Source organism: Clupea harengus, chromosome 17 (assembly GCF_900700415.2).
Source record: "Clupea harengus chromosome 17, Ch_v2.0.2, whole genome shotgun sequence".
NCBI classification, from domain to species: domain Eukaryota; kingdom Metazoa; phylum Chordata; class Actinopteri; order Clupeiformes; family Clupeidae; genus Clupea; species Clupea harengus.
Genome location: NC_045168.1, coordinates 3,461,858 through 3,476,644, shown reverse-complemented (window position 1 = coordinate 3,476,644; position 14,787 = coordinate 3,461,858). Strand labels below are relative to the sequence as shown.

At 43.5% G+C, this 14,787-nt stretch overlaps 1 protein-coding gene across 1 annotated transcript in view; it reads right to left on the bottom strand.

Annotated features, from left to right (window-relative positions):
- Window positions 1-1,185: 1,185 nt before the first annotated feature.
- jph1a (junctophilin 1a) overlaps window positions 1,186-14,787 on the bottom strand; it is a 41,798-nt gene continuing 28,196 nt past the window's right edge. The window contains exons 5-7 of the mRNA XM_012816246.3: window positions 3,211-3,935; window positions 2,271-2,367; window positions 1,186-1,830 (exon numbers count right to left, since the gene is read on the bottom strand). Of these exons, the coding sequence (XP_012671700.2) occupies window positions 2,287-2,367; window positions 3,211-3,935 (806 nt within the window). The 3' untranslated portion in view covers window positions 1,186-1,830; window positions 2,271-2,286. The remainder of the gene's footprint in view (window positions 1,831-2,270; window positions 2,368-3,210; window positions 3,936-14,787) is intronic.

Genomic DNA, 14,787 nt, shown 5'->3' with positions numbered 1-14,787 from the left:
TCTTTCTCATCCTCTTCTAAGTTTGAGGTAAACAGTATAACTGTTAAAGACTTTAAAAGGCAACACTCTTACCCTTGAGTATGATATCTTCCCTGGCTCTACCTGATCGAATCAGACACACACATAAACACACACACACACACACACACACACACACACACACACACACACACACACACAAACACACACACACGCACACATACACACACACACAAACACACACAAACACACACATGTTTTTCTTTGGGTCTGCCCAAGTGCACTGAAACTTATTCCCACAGATATATGCAAGCAAGCAGAGGCCCTCGACAAAAAAAGGGGTTTCACGTTATCGATAATTCACTAATAATCCACTCCCACAGCTCCACATCAGAGGCAGAAAAAGACAACAATCTCATGCAAAACTGTCTATGTTTCGGTTATAAATACCATGACATCATTTATTTGATTCTCAAAATGTAATAAATAACATGTTTCTTTATTTCTAATGATAAGACTTAAAATTCAGCTCTATGGTGTTGGGTGTAACCTTGTGTGCTGAAACAGTGTCGCACAACTACAAAACCAGTACAGTCAATCCAAACTAGTTTCCCTTTTAAGTCAGAGCACAGCATCTCATTCTAGTTGTATGATTAAAAACAAATGACACCAATATGACTTCTACAACAGTTCAAATGATGAACAGACTACAAACCTTTAGTTGGCAAAATATATAATCCATCTTTAAAAAAATAAAACATATTGCACGTCTCTCAAAATTAGAATATCGTCTCTTTGTGAAGGTTGTTGTGATACCAAACAAAAACAAACCAAAGAGGGAAGGACATCTGATAAAGGTAGTGATTCCTTTACATGTGGTGTTTGGTTTTTCTTTCCTCGAATTTGCAAATACAAAGCAAAACATGAAGAAATAAACTACAACAAGAAACAAAACAAAACAAAACGAAACAAAACAAAACCAACAGAGGAAAACAGAAGAATGAAAACAGTACCATGCAAGGGGTTGGAAGGGGATGTTGTCAAAGAAACCAAAGGAACCTTCCTATGCTGCGTGTAATTGAGATGCTAGGTGAAATTGGCGGCGACGCATATGTGTTAGTGTGTGTCTGTGTGTGTTTGTGTGTGTGTGTGTGTGTGTTTGTGTGTGTGTGTGCACGCATGTGTGTGCGTGTATATATGTGTGTGTGTGTGTGTGTGTGTGTGTGTGTGTGTGTGTGTGTGTGACAGTTTCCTCTGGGGGGGGATTGGCTGGAACGCAATCCCGTGGCAACAATGTCCCCTGTACGCGTTCCTCTGGCAGCCGAGTACGGACACCTCCCCACTAAAACGTCAGATGGTAAAATAGTAAGGCAGCTGTTGGCTCCCGTCAGTTTCAAAGTGCATCTCTGAACGTTTCCAGTTAAGTCTCTCTCTCTCTCTCTCTCTCCCTCCCTCCCTCTCTCCTTCTCTCTCTCTTATTCCCTGGGTGCGAGGAAAGATAGGGAAGCCATACACTTCAGAGGTTTGGGCTTAGATCAGCAGATTCAACTCGATTTTTATGTTATTTTTTAATAGTTTTATTCATTTTTTTTTCTTCATATAAATACAACTGGGTTTATATTTCTTCACCCCAACATAATTTTTTTCTCACTCCAGCTTTCACAGGACCCCCAAAGAACCTCAAATCATCAGGCAGGAAGCCGAACAGTCTCTTCGCTGGATGTTCCACGTCTCATGTATCTCCAGTGGTCTACACTCATTCCAAAGCTCCTTTGGCCAATCCTGAGCGCCCGACGCCATTTTGTTTCTTTAAAGGCCGTCGACGCAACTGCAACGGTTTTCATGACTCCACTAAAGGGGTCAGGATAAAAATAAGAAGGTTAGGCACATATTAGTCTCGCAGGGACAGATGTGACTTTGGCAGACTATAAAGACATAGAAAAATAATGCTATAAAGTTATGCCTACAGTGGGTTTAGCCAACCAGACATTACTTTTGAGCTCCACCTGCAGAAGACATTTGGATTGATATAGATATTTCAAATCGTTTTAATGCTGTAATCATTGCCCCTCACATGTAATCCACATTTCACTATGATCCAGTTTAGAGTAAGCCTAGCAAGTCTCAACTGCCTCACATTCAATCTTTGAGTGCTGAGGAGCAGTTAGGTTAATAGTATTTTGACTGAAATAAACTTAACAGAAGGGATGATTGTGTTGAATGTCAATAATGGTTGACATTCTATTGTTCTATGGTTGACAAAATATACATAAAATGACTCATTAGCATACCTCAGATTCCGGTGTATCATGTCAGGAAATGGACAAAAATAATTGCAAGGCCAATATTCAAAAGCATAACCATGGCAACCAATATGGAATTAGGACCCTGTAATGTAAAAAAAAAGACAAAATGTCAAAAGGCATAGAAAAAAATCTGTGACCATTTCTACAGTGACATAAATATGTCTTCTTTGTCTAGTATCTCTAGATAATATAAACTCAGTATTTATTTGAACTAAATCAGGCCTTCTCTCACAAATATGGCTGAGCCTACTCCTTCACTGGTATTACTTCAGTCCGACTCATTCACTTTCACACCTACTGATGTCATTTCCCTTGCTTTTCCCATGATGCAGTATCTTATTCAATGTGGGAGGTAAAAAAAACTAGCTACCACATCTACAAATAAATATGAAATCAATTGCCACTTTTTTGACACATGAGCTGCTAACCCCATTAGCACACCTGAGGATGTACAAGGATATAGTAATTGTGCTAACTTTGCTGGTAACATTATAGCCACTCCTAAAAGATGGCACTGATGTGAGATATTATCTAATCATCTCAAGTCAAGCCTCAGAGCACGGCCATTCATCTCGTTTCAGGCGTTAGCATACAGCTAATCATGTTCTCTGGACCAACCAAGACAGATGTGTGAGAGACACACAGCTGGGGTGTAAACCTGTCGTCTCTTGTCTGACAGGCGAGACAAGGCACAAAACCTCTTTTCCTAGTTCCTGTTGAGACGAAAGCTAGGAACGCTAAGATAATAGATTCAGCTCCAAGAGAACAAAAATATCAATTCAATGTATAAATGAATCCCCCTTAAGTATGATACACATTATGAATTACTCCCCCTTAAGTCTGATATACATTATGTCAAATAAATTCTGAGAGCATAACTCCATTGATGATGGGACTAGGAGTAAAGGAACGGTGGGGTACTTACTGACTCTTCCTCTACAATCTCGGGAATCTCCATGCTGGCTTTCTTGGTTTCTGATAGGCTCTTTGGCTTGGGTTTCAGCTCAGACTTGGCCACGGCACTGGCGGCACCGGCGGCACCGGGCGTGGCTGGTTTGGGCGTTTTGAACTTGAAGGGCGGGGGAGAGCGTGCCAGGTCCATCTGCGTGGGCTCCTCCGGCTCCTCGTCTTCAGGCTCCTCAGGGGGCGGTGCCGCCTTGACGGGCGTCTTCACGTAGTAGCTATGGTACTGATGTTGGCGGTGCAGCAAGCCGTTACCCTGCCTCACCGGCTCCGGATCGGCCATCTTGGGCGGTTTGGGGGGCGCTTCATCATGCTGGGCATGGAAGGACACGTGAGCTGCAGGATGGGCGGGTTTGGCGGCTTCGGAGGCTCTCTCATCCTTGCTGATCTTGCGGATGGCGCTCTGGTCTTTGCTGATCTTGCGGCTGGCGCTGACACTCTCGTCTTTGCTGATCTTGCGTGCCTCGCTGCTGCTGTTGGAGAGCTGGGAGGCTTTCTTGGTGGGTGAGGGGGGCGGCGTGCCAGGGCTCCGGGCAGGGGAGTGTGGGGGGGTGGTGCCTTTGCGGTAGAAGTGTGGGCTCTCCTTGTCCTTGGTGGACTTCTCAGACTCTGGTTTCGGCTTCTCCTCTGGCACCTCTACAGCAGTCTCGTCAGGCTCGGCAAACCTCTGCTTGATGTAGTCAAGGCCTTTGAGACAGACAGAGAGAGAGAGAGAGAGAGAGAGAGAGAGAGAGAAACACACATTTACACACCAACCAAAATATCAGGCTGCCATGTTTGAGCACGCAGTGACACAAGAGATTACAGATCCATCAGTCGAAGCCAAGACATGTAATCCGCGCTTCTCACACACTGTCCAAGAACGTAGATTAGCGGGACAGGAGCTTGCTACTATTCCCACTGATGACAGCCCCGGCCCTGCCAGCCTCTCACGCTCCAGGCTTTAAGTAAGTAAGATAATGTGAGCATCTCTTCATTAGTATCCCAGCAATGTCCCTCTGGGCTTTTCTCTTTTCAATCAAATCTGCATGAACCCTCAGTTTTAAGTTACACAACCCAGAGGTGGAGTGACTTTGATCTTCTTGAGATATGTTTGGCCTGGAGTAGAAGAGATGGGATTGCCGGCGCTCAGCTAAGCGAAGCGCAGTCATTGAAGGCATTTAAAAGATGAAACTATGGATTCATTGCGCTACCACAGACACCAGAGTGGAGCTGATTTTTTAATCTCTCTCTTAAAATAAACATATGATCAATATTTTATGAAACACACACACACACACACTCACACTTCAGAGTGCTTCAGAGATACCCTGGCTCTTTGATTAATAACACAGGCAGATGGGCTACTATCTGTTTGAGAACTGAGAATAGATTTTATTGGGTACAGAGCGGAATTAAAACTAGCCCGTGCCATTTGAAAATAACTTTTTATGTTTTCTCAAATTAGAGATGACAATACTAAAGTTGTATAGGCACCTTCAAGGCAACAGTTCAACGCGAACATGTTTAAAAAAAAAAACTGAACAAGCTTTGGCCTCTCTATTTCGGCCTTCATGAACAGACGGGCATGGCATAGCGTTGAAGAATCAAAGTCAATTAAATTATGACACTGCATTGCTGATCCTAATGCCAATCCTGTGGGGTACAAACACTCCTGAATTTGCAAAACGGGTCTTTCCAAGAAGTCTGTTGGCTACTGATCACTTGAGCCCAAATAGTTTTAACTGTGGACGTGACTTTATAACTCACTGATTACTGACAGCAGCTAGCTAAAGCTAACTTCAAAGAGGGTGAAAGAATCCTACTGTTGACAGAACTTAAAGTATCAAGTGAACATAACTTCAGTCTAAATCTTGATAAGAGGCCCCCACGCCTGGTGAAGTCGTTTTTCCTAACACTTATCTTCAATGAAACAAAGTCTTAAGTTGAACTAGCCACAAATGAGACACAAACTATTGGCTAGATGTATGTGACAGTGAGGAGTGCAAGAATAACATAATTAGATATCTCAAAATATTCAACACAAATCACTAAATGCTGTATTCAGAAGATATCATTTCTGACATCCTGGTTTGAGTATTCTGTTGCATCTCAGTGTTTCAACGTTGTCTAATGGGCTGCATCGGAAAAACAAGCTCACATAACTACAATATCTTACGGTCTTTTACTGCTGCAGGTTAGTGAGAAGATCCAAAACTAAAGCTGGATAGAATTCGGGAGAGGTTAGTCAAATCTTCATATTTATTTCACACATTTTGCACATTCTTGCAGTATTCCCTTACATCTCAAACATTTACATCTTTCTTTTGCGCTGTCTCTCACCAGGGAGTAGAATGGCCCATAAAAAGTCCACATATTCAAAATGTCTGAGCCTCCTTTAATGACACTGCAGCATGTGTATCTCATCTGGTGGGTGATGGCTGCTTCCCCACAAGGGCCAGTAAAACTAGCATCAACAAACCACACGGATTCATAAAATCACAACAATAACTCGGAATCCATTAAAGATTTACGATAAACTGCACTGCAAGTGTTTGGGAGTGGAGCGCCCAGCAATATCTGTGAAGATAACCGCCACATATCATGGAGAGAAAAGAGACACTGGGGGAGCTTCTGATTCTGATCTAGTTGTCATAACCAGGGCATGGCTCATATTTGCCCCTGTTTGGTTATTAGGGGCAGGATGTGCATTATCGTAAAGCGCACCCTCTGTTACACGGCAGGGGATTCATACAAGAATACATGCTTTTGTTCCTGGCGTGGAGGCCAGCCTCGTTGAGGATAATCCCAGTTCTGCTTACTGCTCCAGTGGGCACGCGAATGGCCAGGGGTGGGGGAGGGAGAGGAGTATTGGGAGCTGGTATGATAGATTGGCCCGTTTAAATCCTTCAGAGCATCTAACCCTTGCTGACCTTAATTTCAGATGAATGGCCGTAATGAGCGCGATCCGTCCAAAGTGAGGTTGGGTTGGGGAGGTGGCTGGGACGTGAGGTGGAGGCAGGGGCCTAACGAACGACGGCGCGGGGAGTTATGGCGGCGCATCTGTTGCCCTTAGAAATGTGGCTGGCGCGCTGGCGTCGCCACAGAGAGTAGACAGGGCAGGGCAGTCAAATGAGACAGGGGTGGAGAACAACAGCAAATATGACTCACATTATATACTCATGTTACTGCACTCAGGCACAATAGGCTACGTGTGGTGCTACCATTCATAACCAAAGTGAAATTACCAGAGGACAACACTATAAACCTTTACATTACGATGTGTCTCCTAGGACGAATATATATATGTGATAAAAAAACCACTGAGGTCCAACTGTTTGTCAATCAATCTTTGCATCTGTTGCAGTGAGCAAGGGCTATGTTAAATGCTAACATCATTAGCTAGTGGCTTGTTGACAAGATTGTTGTTTCTTTATGGCATGGAGATAGAGGCAGTATTTGTTTTGTAACTCCCAAATGCTAATGTCACTTATTCTGCAAAGAGCTGTGTTATGAAGCTCATGTTATGCTGTATGTACTTACCGGTAATTACTTTTCTGTATAAGCATCTATATAAGCACATGCTGTCAGAAGATGCACTTAAGATTAAGTAACATGCAGTAATATCTATTTACATGAAAAAAACACTGACATAGGTGTATTGTAAGGCTACTTCAGATGAAGCTAAATTTGCCTTATTATTTTAAATAGTCTGCCTACTTTTACAGTATTCTATTCACAAGGTCACCCTTAGACCATTCTAAATATTACACAACCCTCTTCAGCCTCAGTAGCGATACATGGAAGTCTTAGCTGATCGCAACACAAGGGCAGATGGGACAAAAACGATCCCTTTTGTTTGTGGGTATTACAGACTACATACGGCGACACTCAAGTACAGGGGGGTGGGGGGTAACAAAAACCAGCCCAGCCCAGCACACACTCCTCATGCAGATTGGCCCGTGCCCTGCCTGCCCTTATTTTTTTCATTTACATTGTTATCCCTCTGCATTCGTTTTGAATAGGCCCTCGGAGAAAAACAAATGAGAGACTGGCTCACATGCTGTGACATGTGATGAGAGGTCATGGTAATAATGTATGAAGCTATTAATCTCCTTAAATGTGCTCTCTGAGAGCCATCCACTGTTTAATACCCTCCACTGATACTGTATGCCATAGATAAAGCTCCGGGTTAAAGACAGACATGTGGCACACAGACTAAACTAGGCTCAAAGTTGGTCACTATCCCTATAGCTGTTATTCTGCACAGCGCTGCCATTAGAAATATTCATAGTCTAGGGTGTCTGTGAGTCATGTCTTTGTTCAAATGACATCAGGGGAGCTGTGGCGCATGTGGGAAAACCCCAATCATATACGGGTCCAAGTGCCCACGGGGTCCAGAGTTTGATTTGACATGTATCTGTATATGTACACACATGCATACATCATACAATATCCCAAAGGTCAGATAAGAGGCAGTCTAATTTGTCCGACTTGAATTAAATGTCACCCATGATATAAATACACTGTGAGATTTCTTGTTATTTGTATTCACACACTGTAGTATTAGACTTAGGCGGAAGAAGAAATGCTGTGCTACACCTTTCCACAAAAGATATTTTTTCTTAGCTGCAATGAAATATCGAAAAATATTGCATTCAGGTTGGTCCAGGTGTTCAAATTCATCAACATAAACTTAGCTCGCAACCTCCAATGTTTTATGCATTCCCTATTCATGTAGGCTACAGGTCACTGGTGTTCTCTTGTTTTCACACATCAGTTTCTTTCCCTGTCTCTGGGATGCCCCATATTGTCAGTCTATCTACACATTCAGTCACCCGTAGCCTTGTGTTAAGCAAATGAATGTCTTTATAGCCTTTATGTCCACTCTCTCCTGTTTATCAAACGCTCAGCTAAACAGGCTATCACTCACTCTCACTTCGGCTCTGCTGGGGCAGCCTACAGTTTAATGCCCAGAATAATGAAATAATAAGTCAAAAAGGCAAGTAAAAGATCTCAATCTAGCCTAATTTATATTGAACACCAGTTACCTCAGACAAACCTAATAGGCTGTTACAGTAAAGGTTAAGATCGTTCTTTTGCATCACCACACAATATGTGAGCAATGCTATTGGGGAAAGGAGTGAAAGTAGCCTACTAAGAAAACTTGAGTTTCCATTCGAAAACTTTTATTTCCATAGGAAATTGAGCTGACCTCTTTTGCTCCAACAAGTAGCATTGCAGCAAGTGCCAGAATGTCTGCTGAAGCATCCACCATTTCAGCAAGATGTAAGATATAGCCTGCTATACATTTTTACTTTCAGTACCCACCTCTGAAGTTGCAAATGTTTTCCATTAGACGGATTTGCCTATTAAAGTGAATATTAATCACATGTTTACATTCTAGACCTAAATAAACTCTTCAGAATGGATGTGAGATGAGCTATATTGATCTCAACAAAAATAACCTTAGCTTATCACGGAATATAAGTCAGCAAAACACTTTCTTTTTTACAGGCTCAAAATCACATACCCTGATTAACAATATAAGTCAGTTCGAAGGGATATGGCTAGGGCATTTTTTAAAACAGGTCTAACAAGCTACAGTTATGTGTCAACAAATGCAATTGTTTTGAACAAGAGAAGAAGCACTAAGGTTTATTCCTGGCACACACTGTCCAGAACCCACTGCCATATTGCCATCATCTTACATTGCAATCACGTCTGACATTCAGATTAAAGAGATTGCTCAACAATGCTATTGATCGCCTTTAACCAAACCTTTCACTAACTAACTGCCTGGCTCTGCTCATTTAATGCCTTTACCTTCATAAGTCTCTCTTTATGTGTGTGTGTGTGTGTGTACGTGTGTGTTTGTGTGTGAGTTTGTGAGTGTGTGTGTACGTGTAAACCTGTGTTAATGTGTGCTTGTCGTGTATGTACACCCCATACACGTGTGTGTCTGTGTATTTGGGTGTTTGACAGAGAGAATGTGTATGTCTGTCTATCCATTTGTCTGTGTGTATGCAAGTGTGTGTGTGGAAGTATGAACATGCATGCAAATATGTGTGTAAGTCTGTACGTACATGCATATGTGAGTTTGTGTGCGCGTGCGTGCGTGCGTGTGTGTGCAGATGGCCTCGGCTGAAGGAATGGACAGCTGCAGTGAGTCAGTCAGTCAATCAGTCAGTCGAGGCCCAGAGCTCAGGCCCTCCAGGCCTCTGCTCCGCCATCCCAGCTATGTCTCCAGGGCTGGCCCAGTAAGGACACATTTAGGCCAAATATAGCCTGATTAACATCTCTCTATAAACCTCAGCGTGGCCATGGGCTGCCATTCACACTGGGGGCGCATGGGAACAAGCACACACACAGCATTGCCTCAGAAAGGTCACTGTCTACACAGAAACCTGGTTCAGATCCAGTCCAGGTCTGCTATAAATTAGCCATTAGCCATTGCTATACATTTAAACACAGACCACACTTAAGGAGGCTAAGCGGTAATGAGTAGCTTTTTAAATATAAATTCTCCATGACTTATAGTTAGGCATGACTCAGACATGTGCGTTGCAATGCGTTGATCCGTTATCGTTGACGGATCCCCATTCACTTTGAAAGGGGTGACGTCATCCGTTTGCCAAACTGAATTATGGCTCCGTTGTGTTCCGTTGTGTTCCGTTGCTTGTGGCGAAAGTTGAAAAATGTTCAACTTTTCGACGCATGCATCAGCCAATCAAATCGCATTTCATGCTAATACGACAGCACAGGCGCTAGCTAATCAGATCGCATTTATGCTCACGTCTGAAGAGCGCAAAGCTAAAAAAAATCTACTTCGTAGATGGTCAGATTTGTACCTAAAAGTTGTTTGTTTGACTTTTTTTTGCTTACATTTTTTTTAAGTTACCGAGAAATAGACACTGTACAATGTAAAAACCCCGTTATTGTAACTGAAAAATACGTCTGAGGGGATTTGCAAGGTGTCTGAGCCAACTATCTAATGTTAGCATGCTACTACCCACAAGGTAAACAGCTCGCTAATGGCGTGATTGGTTTGTTGACCTGTCAAGCTCACTGTAACATCTCTGTTATCTACACAACCCCAAGCGCCAGACTCCTCCTCCGAAATCTGTTGGATCAACGCATTGCAACGCACACGTCTGAGTCTGGCGTTACTCGAAAGGGATGAGGAATTAACAGCGTTTCCCAATATTTTTGTGCTTTTTGCGCATCCTGTTTCAGCCCTGTTTTTGTGCATTTGTTCACATTTCAGGTAAATTAACATAAAAAACACCAAAAAATGCATTAAAAAATGTAAGATGCCTAGGAGACACAGGAACAACTGTCCCTCAGAATTATGTTGTTAGAGGCATTATAGTTTCTCACAACAACAAAAAAGAAAAAAGACACCTACTTCACCAGTAAGAGCTTCAAAAATAAGACACTTACTACACCTGTAAGAGCTTCATAAATAAGGCACCTATTTCACCTCTAAGAGCTTCATAAATAAGACAAGGTAATGGTCCAGGACTAAGCTGAGGCCGCTCTGCTTCCAGAGCCATACCAGATCTAGACCAAATCCTTCCCAAAGTCATTAGACGTCTGGAAGCATTTCAATTGGTCCAATTTTTCAACATGGTGCCCCAGAGTTCAGTTGACCCCAGGATGTAGTCCTGGGCTGGATGTGGGTCAGGCGTGTTTCAGAGTCAGCGGTAGGCTAACTTACGCCACGTGTCTTCTCTTACTGGCCTGTTTGGATAGTGCACACCCCTTCGCTGTGATAATCCAATATAAGACTGAAATGCCATTGACAGGACAAGCAGAGGCTGCCACTCTTTTTTTGAGGGGGGCATTTTGTTGCTCTTGGAAGAGCACAGTGAGCTGCACAAGGGCCAACTCTTTGTAGTGGAGATGGTCGAGAGTCCGTTCAGATTATGCGGGAGGGTCAACCAGGTTTTTTTTTCACACAGTAGGCCGTCGGCTTTCAAGCATTTGCATCACCTCTCATTTGTAGACTAAAAGAGCTTCTCCGGTGAGCTTTGGACAGCATTGTGGTCTTTTCTCTCGTTAAAATAAACACCCAGCAACTGACTGTCAAGCAACTACTGGCTGGGATATGACACAATTTTCTTATCATGCCAGAGGTCACAACCATGGATGCAAGGCATTGTTGAAGTTTATTTTCTCCAGCCTATGTATATCTATTACATATGTATGTCTATCTATAAGGACTTCCATACGTATATCTATCTATAAGGACTTACATACGTATATCTATCTATAAGGACTTACATATGTATATCTAAGGACACACAGCTAAAAATATCTGTTCTATATATGTCTATAGCAAGCGTAGGAATAGAGGGTGTCGGATAGGGGGTGTTTACACTAAACAGAGGAGTGGCCAGAACATGACCATGATTCAGAACACATACTAAGACTAGTACTGAACCACTGGGACCAGGACTATCTCAGCTATGCTCTGAAGCTTATGAAGTTCTTCTGGTAACAGACTGGATCAGCACTTCTTGACCAAAGCTCACACTTCATTTCTAGATTTATAACCGCAGTTAAACACACAGCTGCAGGGACAATACAATGTCCTTAACCTCTATAAATGTATGAGCAAAAAAAAAAGGAATATCACCCTGCTAACATCCAGCCTATTACAAACTCATTAAACCCAGGGTAATCCATGACACTGTCACAGGGCCCCAGGTGTGTGAAAAGAGGACGTGTGTGTGGTGTGCTAGGAAACATTACTGCCTGTTTTCCAAACCACAAACAACAAGCCGTCTCTGTCCTCTGGGTCTCTTGTTCATGCTCAGGGCGTCTGTCCAACGGCACCTCATTGTCCATGTATTACTCACCCACTCTTCTGGCACGGCTTGGCAACGAGCCACTTCAGACTAACACATTGGCCGCGACGCCACTGCGCTTTCAAGCAGAGACTAAGAGCTGCTAGGGGTTAGCATGCTGGCTATGCGCAGTATGTGCTCATACTGACCACATTTGATTTTATTTTCATCATCTTTTCCTAGCATGTAAAAATGGTGTTTGACAGACTGTTCAGGTAAACCAGCATCAGCCAGTAAGTTTAAACAGTCGTGAAACACTACCATGATTACATTGTGTGGGAATGCAGTTGTTACAGACATACTTCCAGACGTTCCTCTTGCTGATCCGGCAAATTTCACTGATAGTGCAAGTCTGAGAACTTCAAAAGTACTTGGTAGCCATAGAGTATAACTGAACTCCACAGGCCTGAGTCATCAGTGAAAACCGTGGCTCTTTGAGTTCCAGTGGCTCCGGTCGCAACATGGGCGATGGGGGGAATACCTACCAGCCGAGTCTTCCTCAACACTTTGTTTGTGCCACGCTCACTTAGAGCCCTTCACTGTAGCCATAGAAACAGAACTGTGCAGAGCCGCTCTAACGTTTCTCTCTACCGGAAAACTCACAAGGGCTTTTCAGCGTGGGAGGAGAACGAGGGTGTATTCCACACCAGCAACCCAACCAGCCTCACACCAGAGACTCTGTGTTTTGAAGACCTTCAGTTGGGTGCATTTAAGCTTTATATGATGACTAAAGACTAACAAATATTATGGAAACACTAATGGGTTTGCATTCAGTTAAAGGTCTCAAATGTCACTTTAAAAGTGTATTACCGTAGATCTTGTGCACATTATTTGTGTAAGGTATATTCTGGAGACTATTTATTGGTTTGGCTTGATTCCGACACAGGGAGTAAGAGAGAAGGCATCAGAGACAGAGAGAGACAGAGAGGGAGAGAGAGGGAGAGAGAGAGAGAGAGGGAGAGATAGAGAGAGAGAGGGAGGGAGGGAGAGAGAGACAGAGAGAGAGGGGGGAGGGAGAGAGAGACAGAGAGAGAGAGAGAGAGAGAGAGGGAGGGAGAGAGGGACAGAGAAGGGGGAGGAGAGAGTGAGGGAGAGAGAGAGAAAGAGAGAGAGAGAAAGGGGAGGAGACAGAGGGGGGGGAGAAAGAGTGTTTAAATATGAAAAGTGGGTGAATTCCCTTCATTGTAAGGGCTACAGTCTAGTAACAAAGACCTTTCCCATACAGGGAAACAGAGCCCCGATCCGGCTCTGATATTCAGCTGCTTTCTTGGCAAAAACACCACCACACTCCCCTGGGACTTTAGAGTGGTAGAGTCACCCCCCTTTCTCACACCCCCATAACTCAGTCCACTAACAAGCCTCAACAGTGCCATAGCAGGTGTTCTGGTGAGCCAATAACGGGTTGTTGACGTGGCCCAGGGGGCCCGGGGCCCTTATCTGAAAGTGAGTGTGTGTACTGAGCTGCTCTGCTGTGCTGGCATGCCTCACATTCCCTCTCCTGGCGTCTCTCGCCTGCGGGTGACGTGACGTGGGTTCAGGTCAGCGCCTTGGTTTTTTTTTCATGCACGACTGAAGCTCATACACACTTAACCACGTCTACAGCTCTCACACACACACACACACACACACACACACACACACACACACACACACACACACACACACACACACACACACATACACACTCATGCAGGTCTACTGCTCACATCTGCTCACTAATAGTGCAATGGTCTTCACTCCATTACTATGTTAAGTCTGAAGTTTAGTTTAGCTTTAGTTTTAGTTTTTAAGTTTGGTCTAAAACAACAAACTATATAAACCTCCTGATACTGTAACGCTAAGCACACAGATGACGACATGGCCATAATCTGCAGTACTGCGTCTGAGTTATTACGGTTGTATTAATGTTAACTACTATGATACTGTTAACAGTACTGTTATACACGTAGATCCTTGTAGCTTTACACCAACATTTTCTGCAAATTGACCTGCACAGAAAACTATTTGCATAAAATATCTGCAACAGGCACATTGACTATGAAGAACTTTCTTCTGTTCAGTGCTAAAGGTGGTTATTGACTTTCAGCTTGTGTGAACAGCAACTGGGCCAAACCCTGAGCCCATTTCACATCCCCACTCTGGAGTGTCTCTGGGTCTAAACTGGGCCAAACCCTGAGCCCAGTCCACGTCCCCACTATCTGAGCTCCCATTAGCTGAGCTGTAAAAAGGAGCCTTGTTTAGACGGAGCAGGAGCAGGGGCAGTGTGATGATGTCAAACACTCAGCTTTCTTCACCCTGTCTGAGGTTTACAAATACAACACTCAGTGCCAAGTGCCTGAGGCAAGGGCTACAGGAGATCTGCCTCTTTAACCCCACGCTGCCTCTAAGAGGCTGGAAAAGACCTGCCTCTTTAACCCCACACTGCCTCTAAAAGGGTAGAGCAGGAGAGCTGTCCTGTATAAGTTTAAGTATTTAATGGGCGCTTTCATCCAAAATGACTTGTAGAAGATACTGCAAAAAAATAGAACATTAACCTATTCAAAACAAGCACCACAGTATGTACGGTAGGTTGTACAATTTCTCTTTGGCACTTCTTAAAAAATAATGCAGTAATTTAGTAAGGCTAACTGATCCAGCTGAGAGGAATTAGTTTAGTGATAATTAAACAACATACGGTGTATTTAGTTGTTACAACATTATAGGAACAC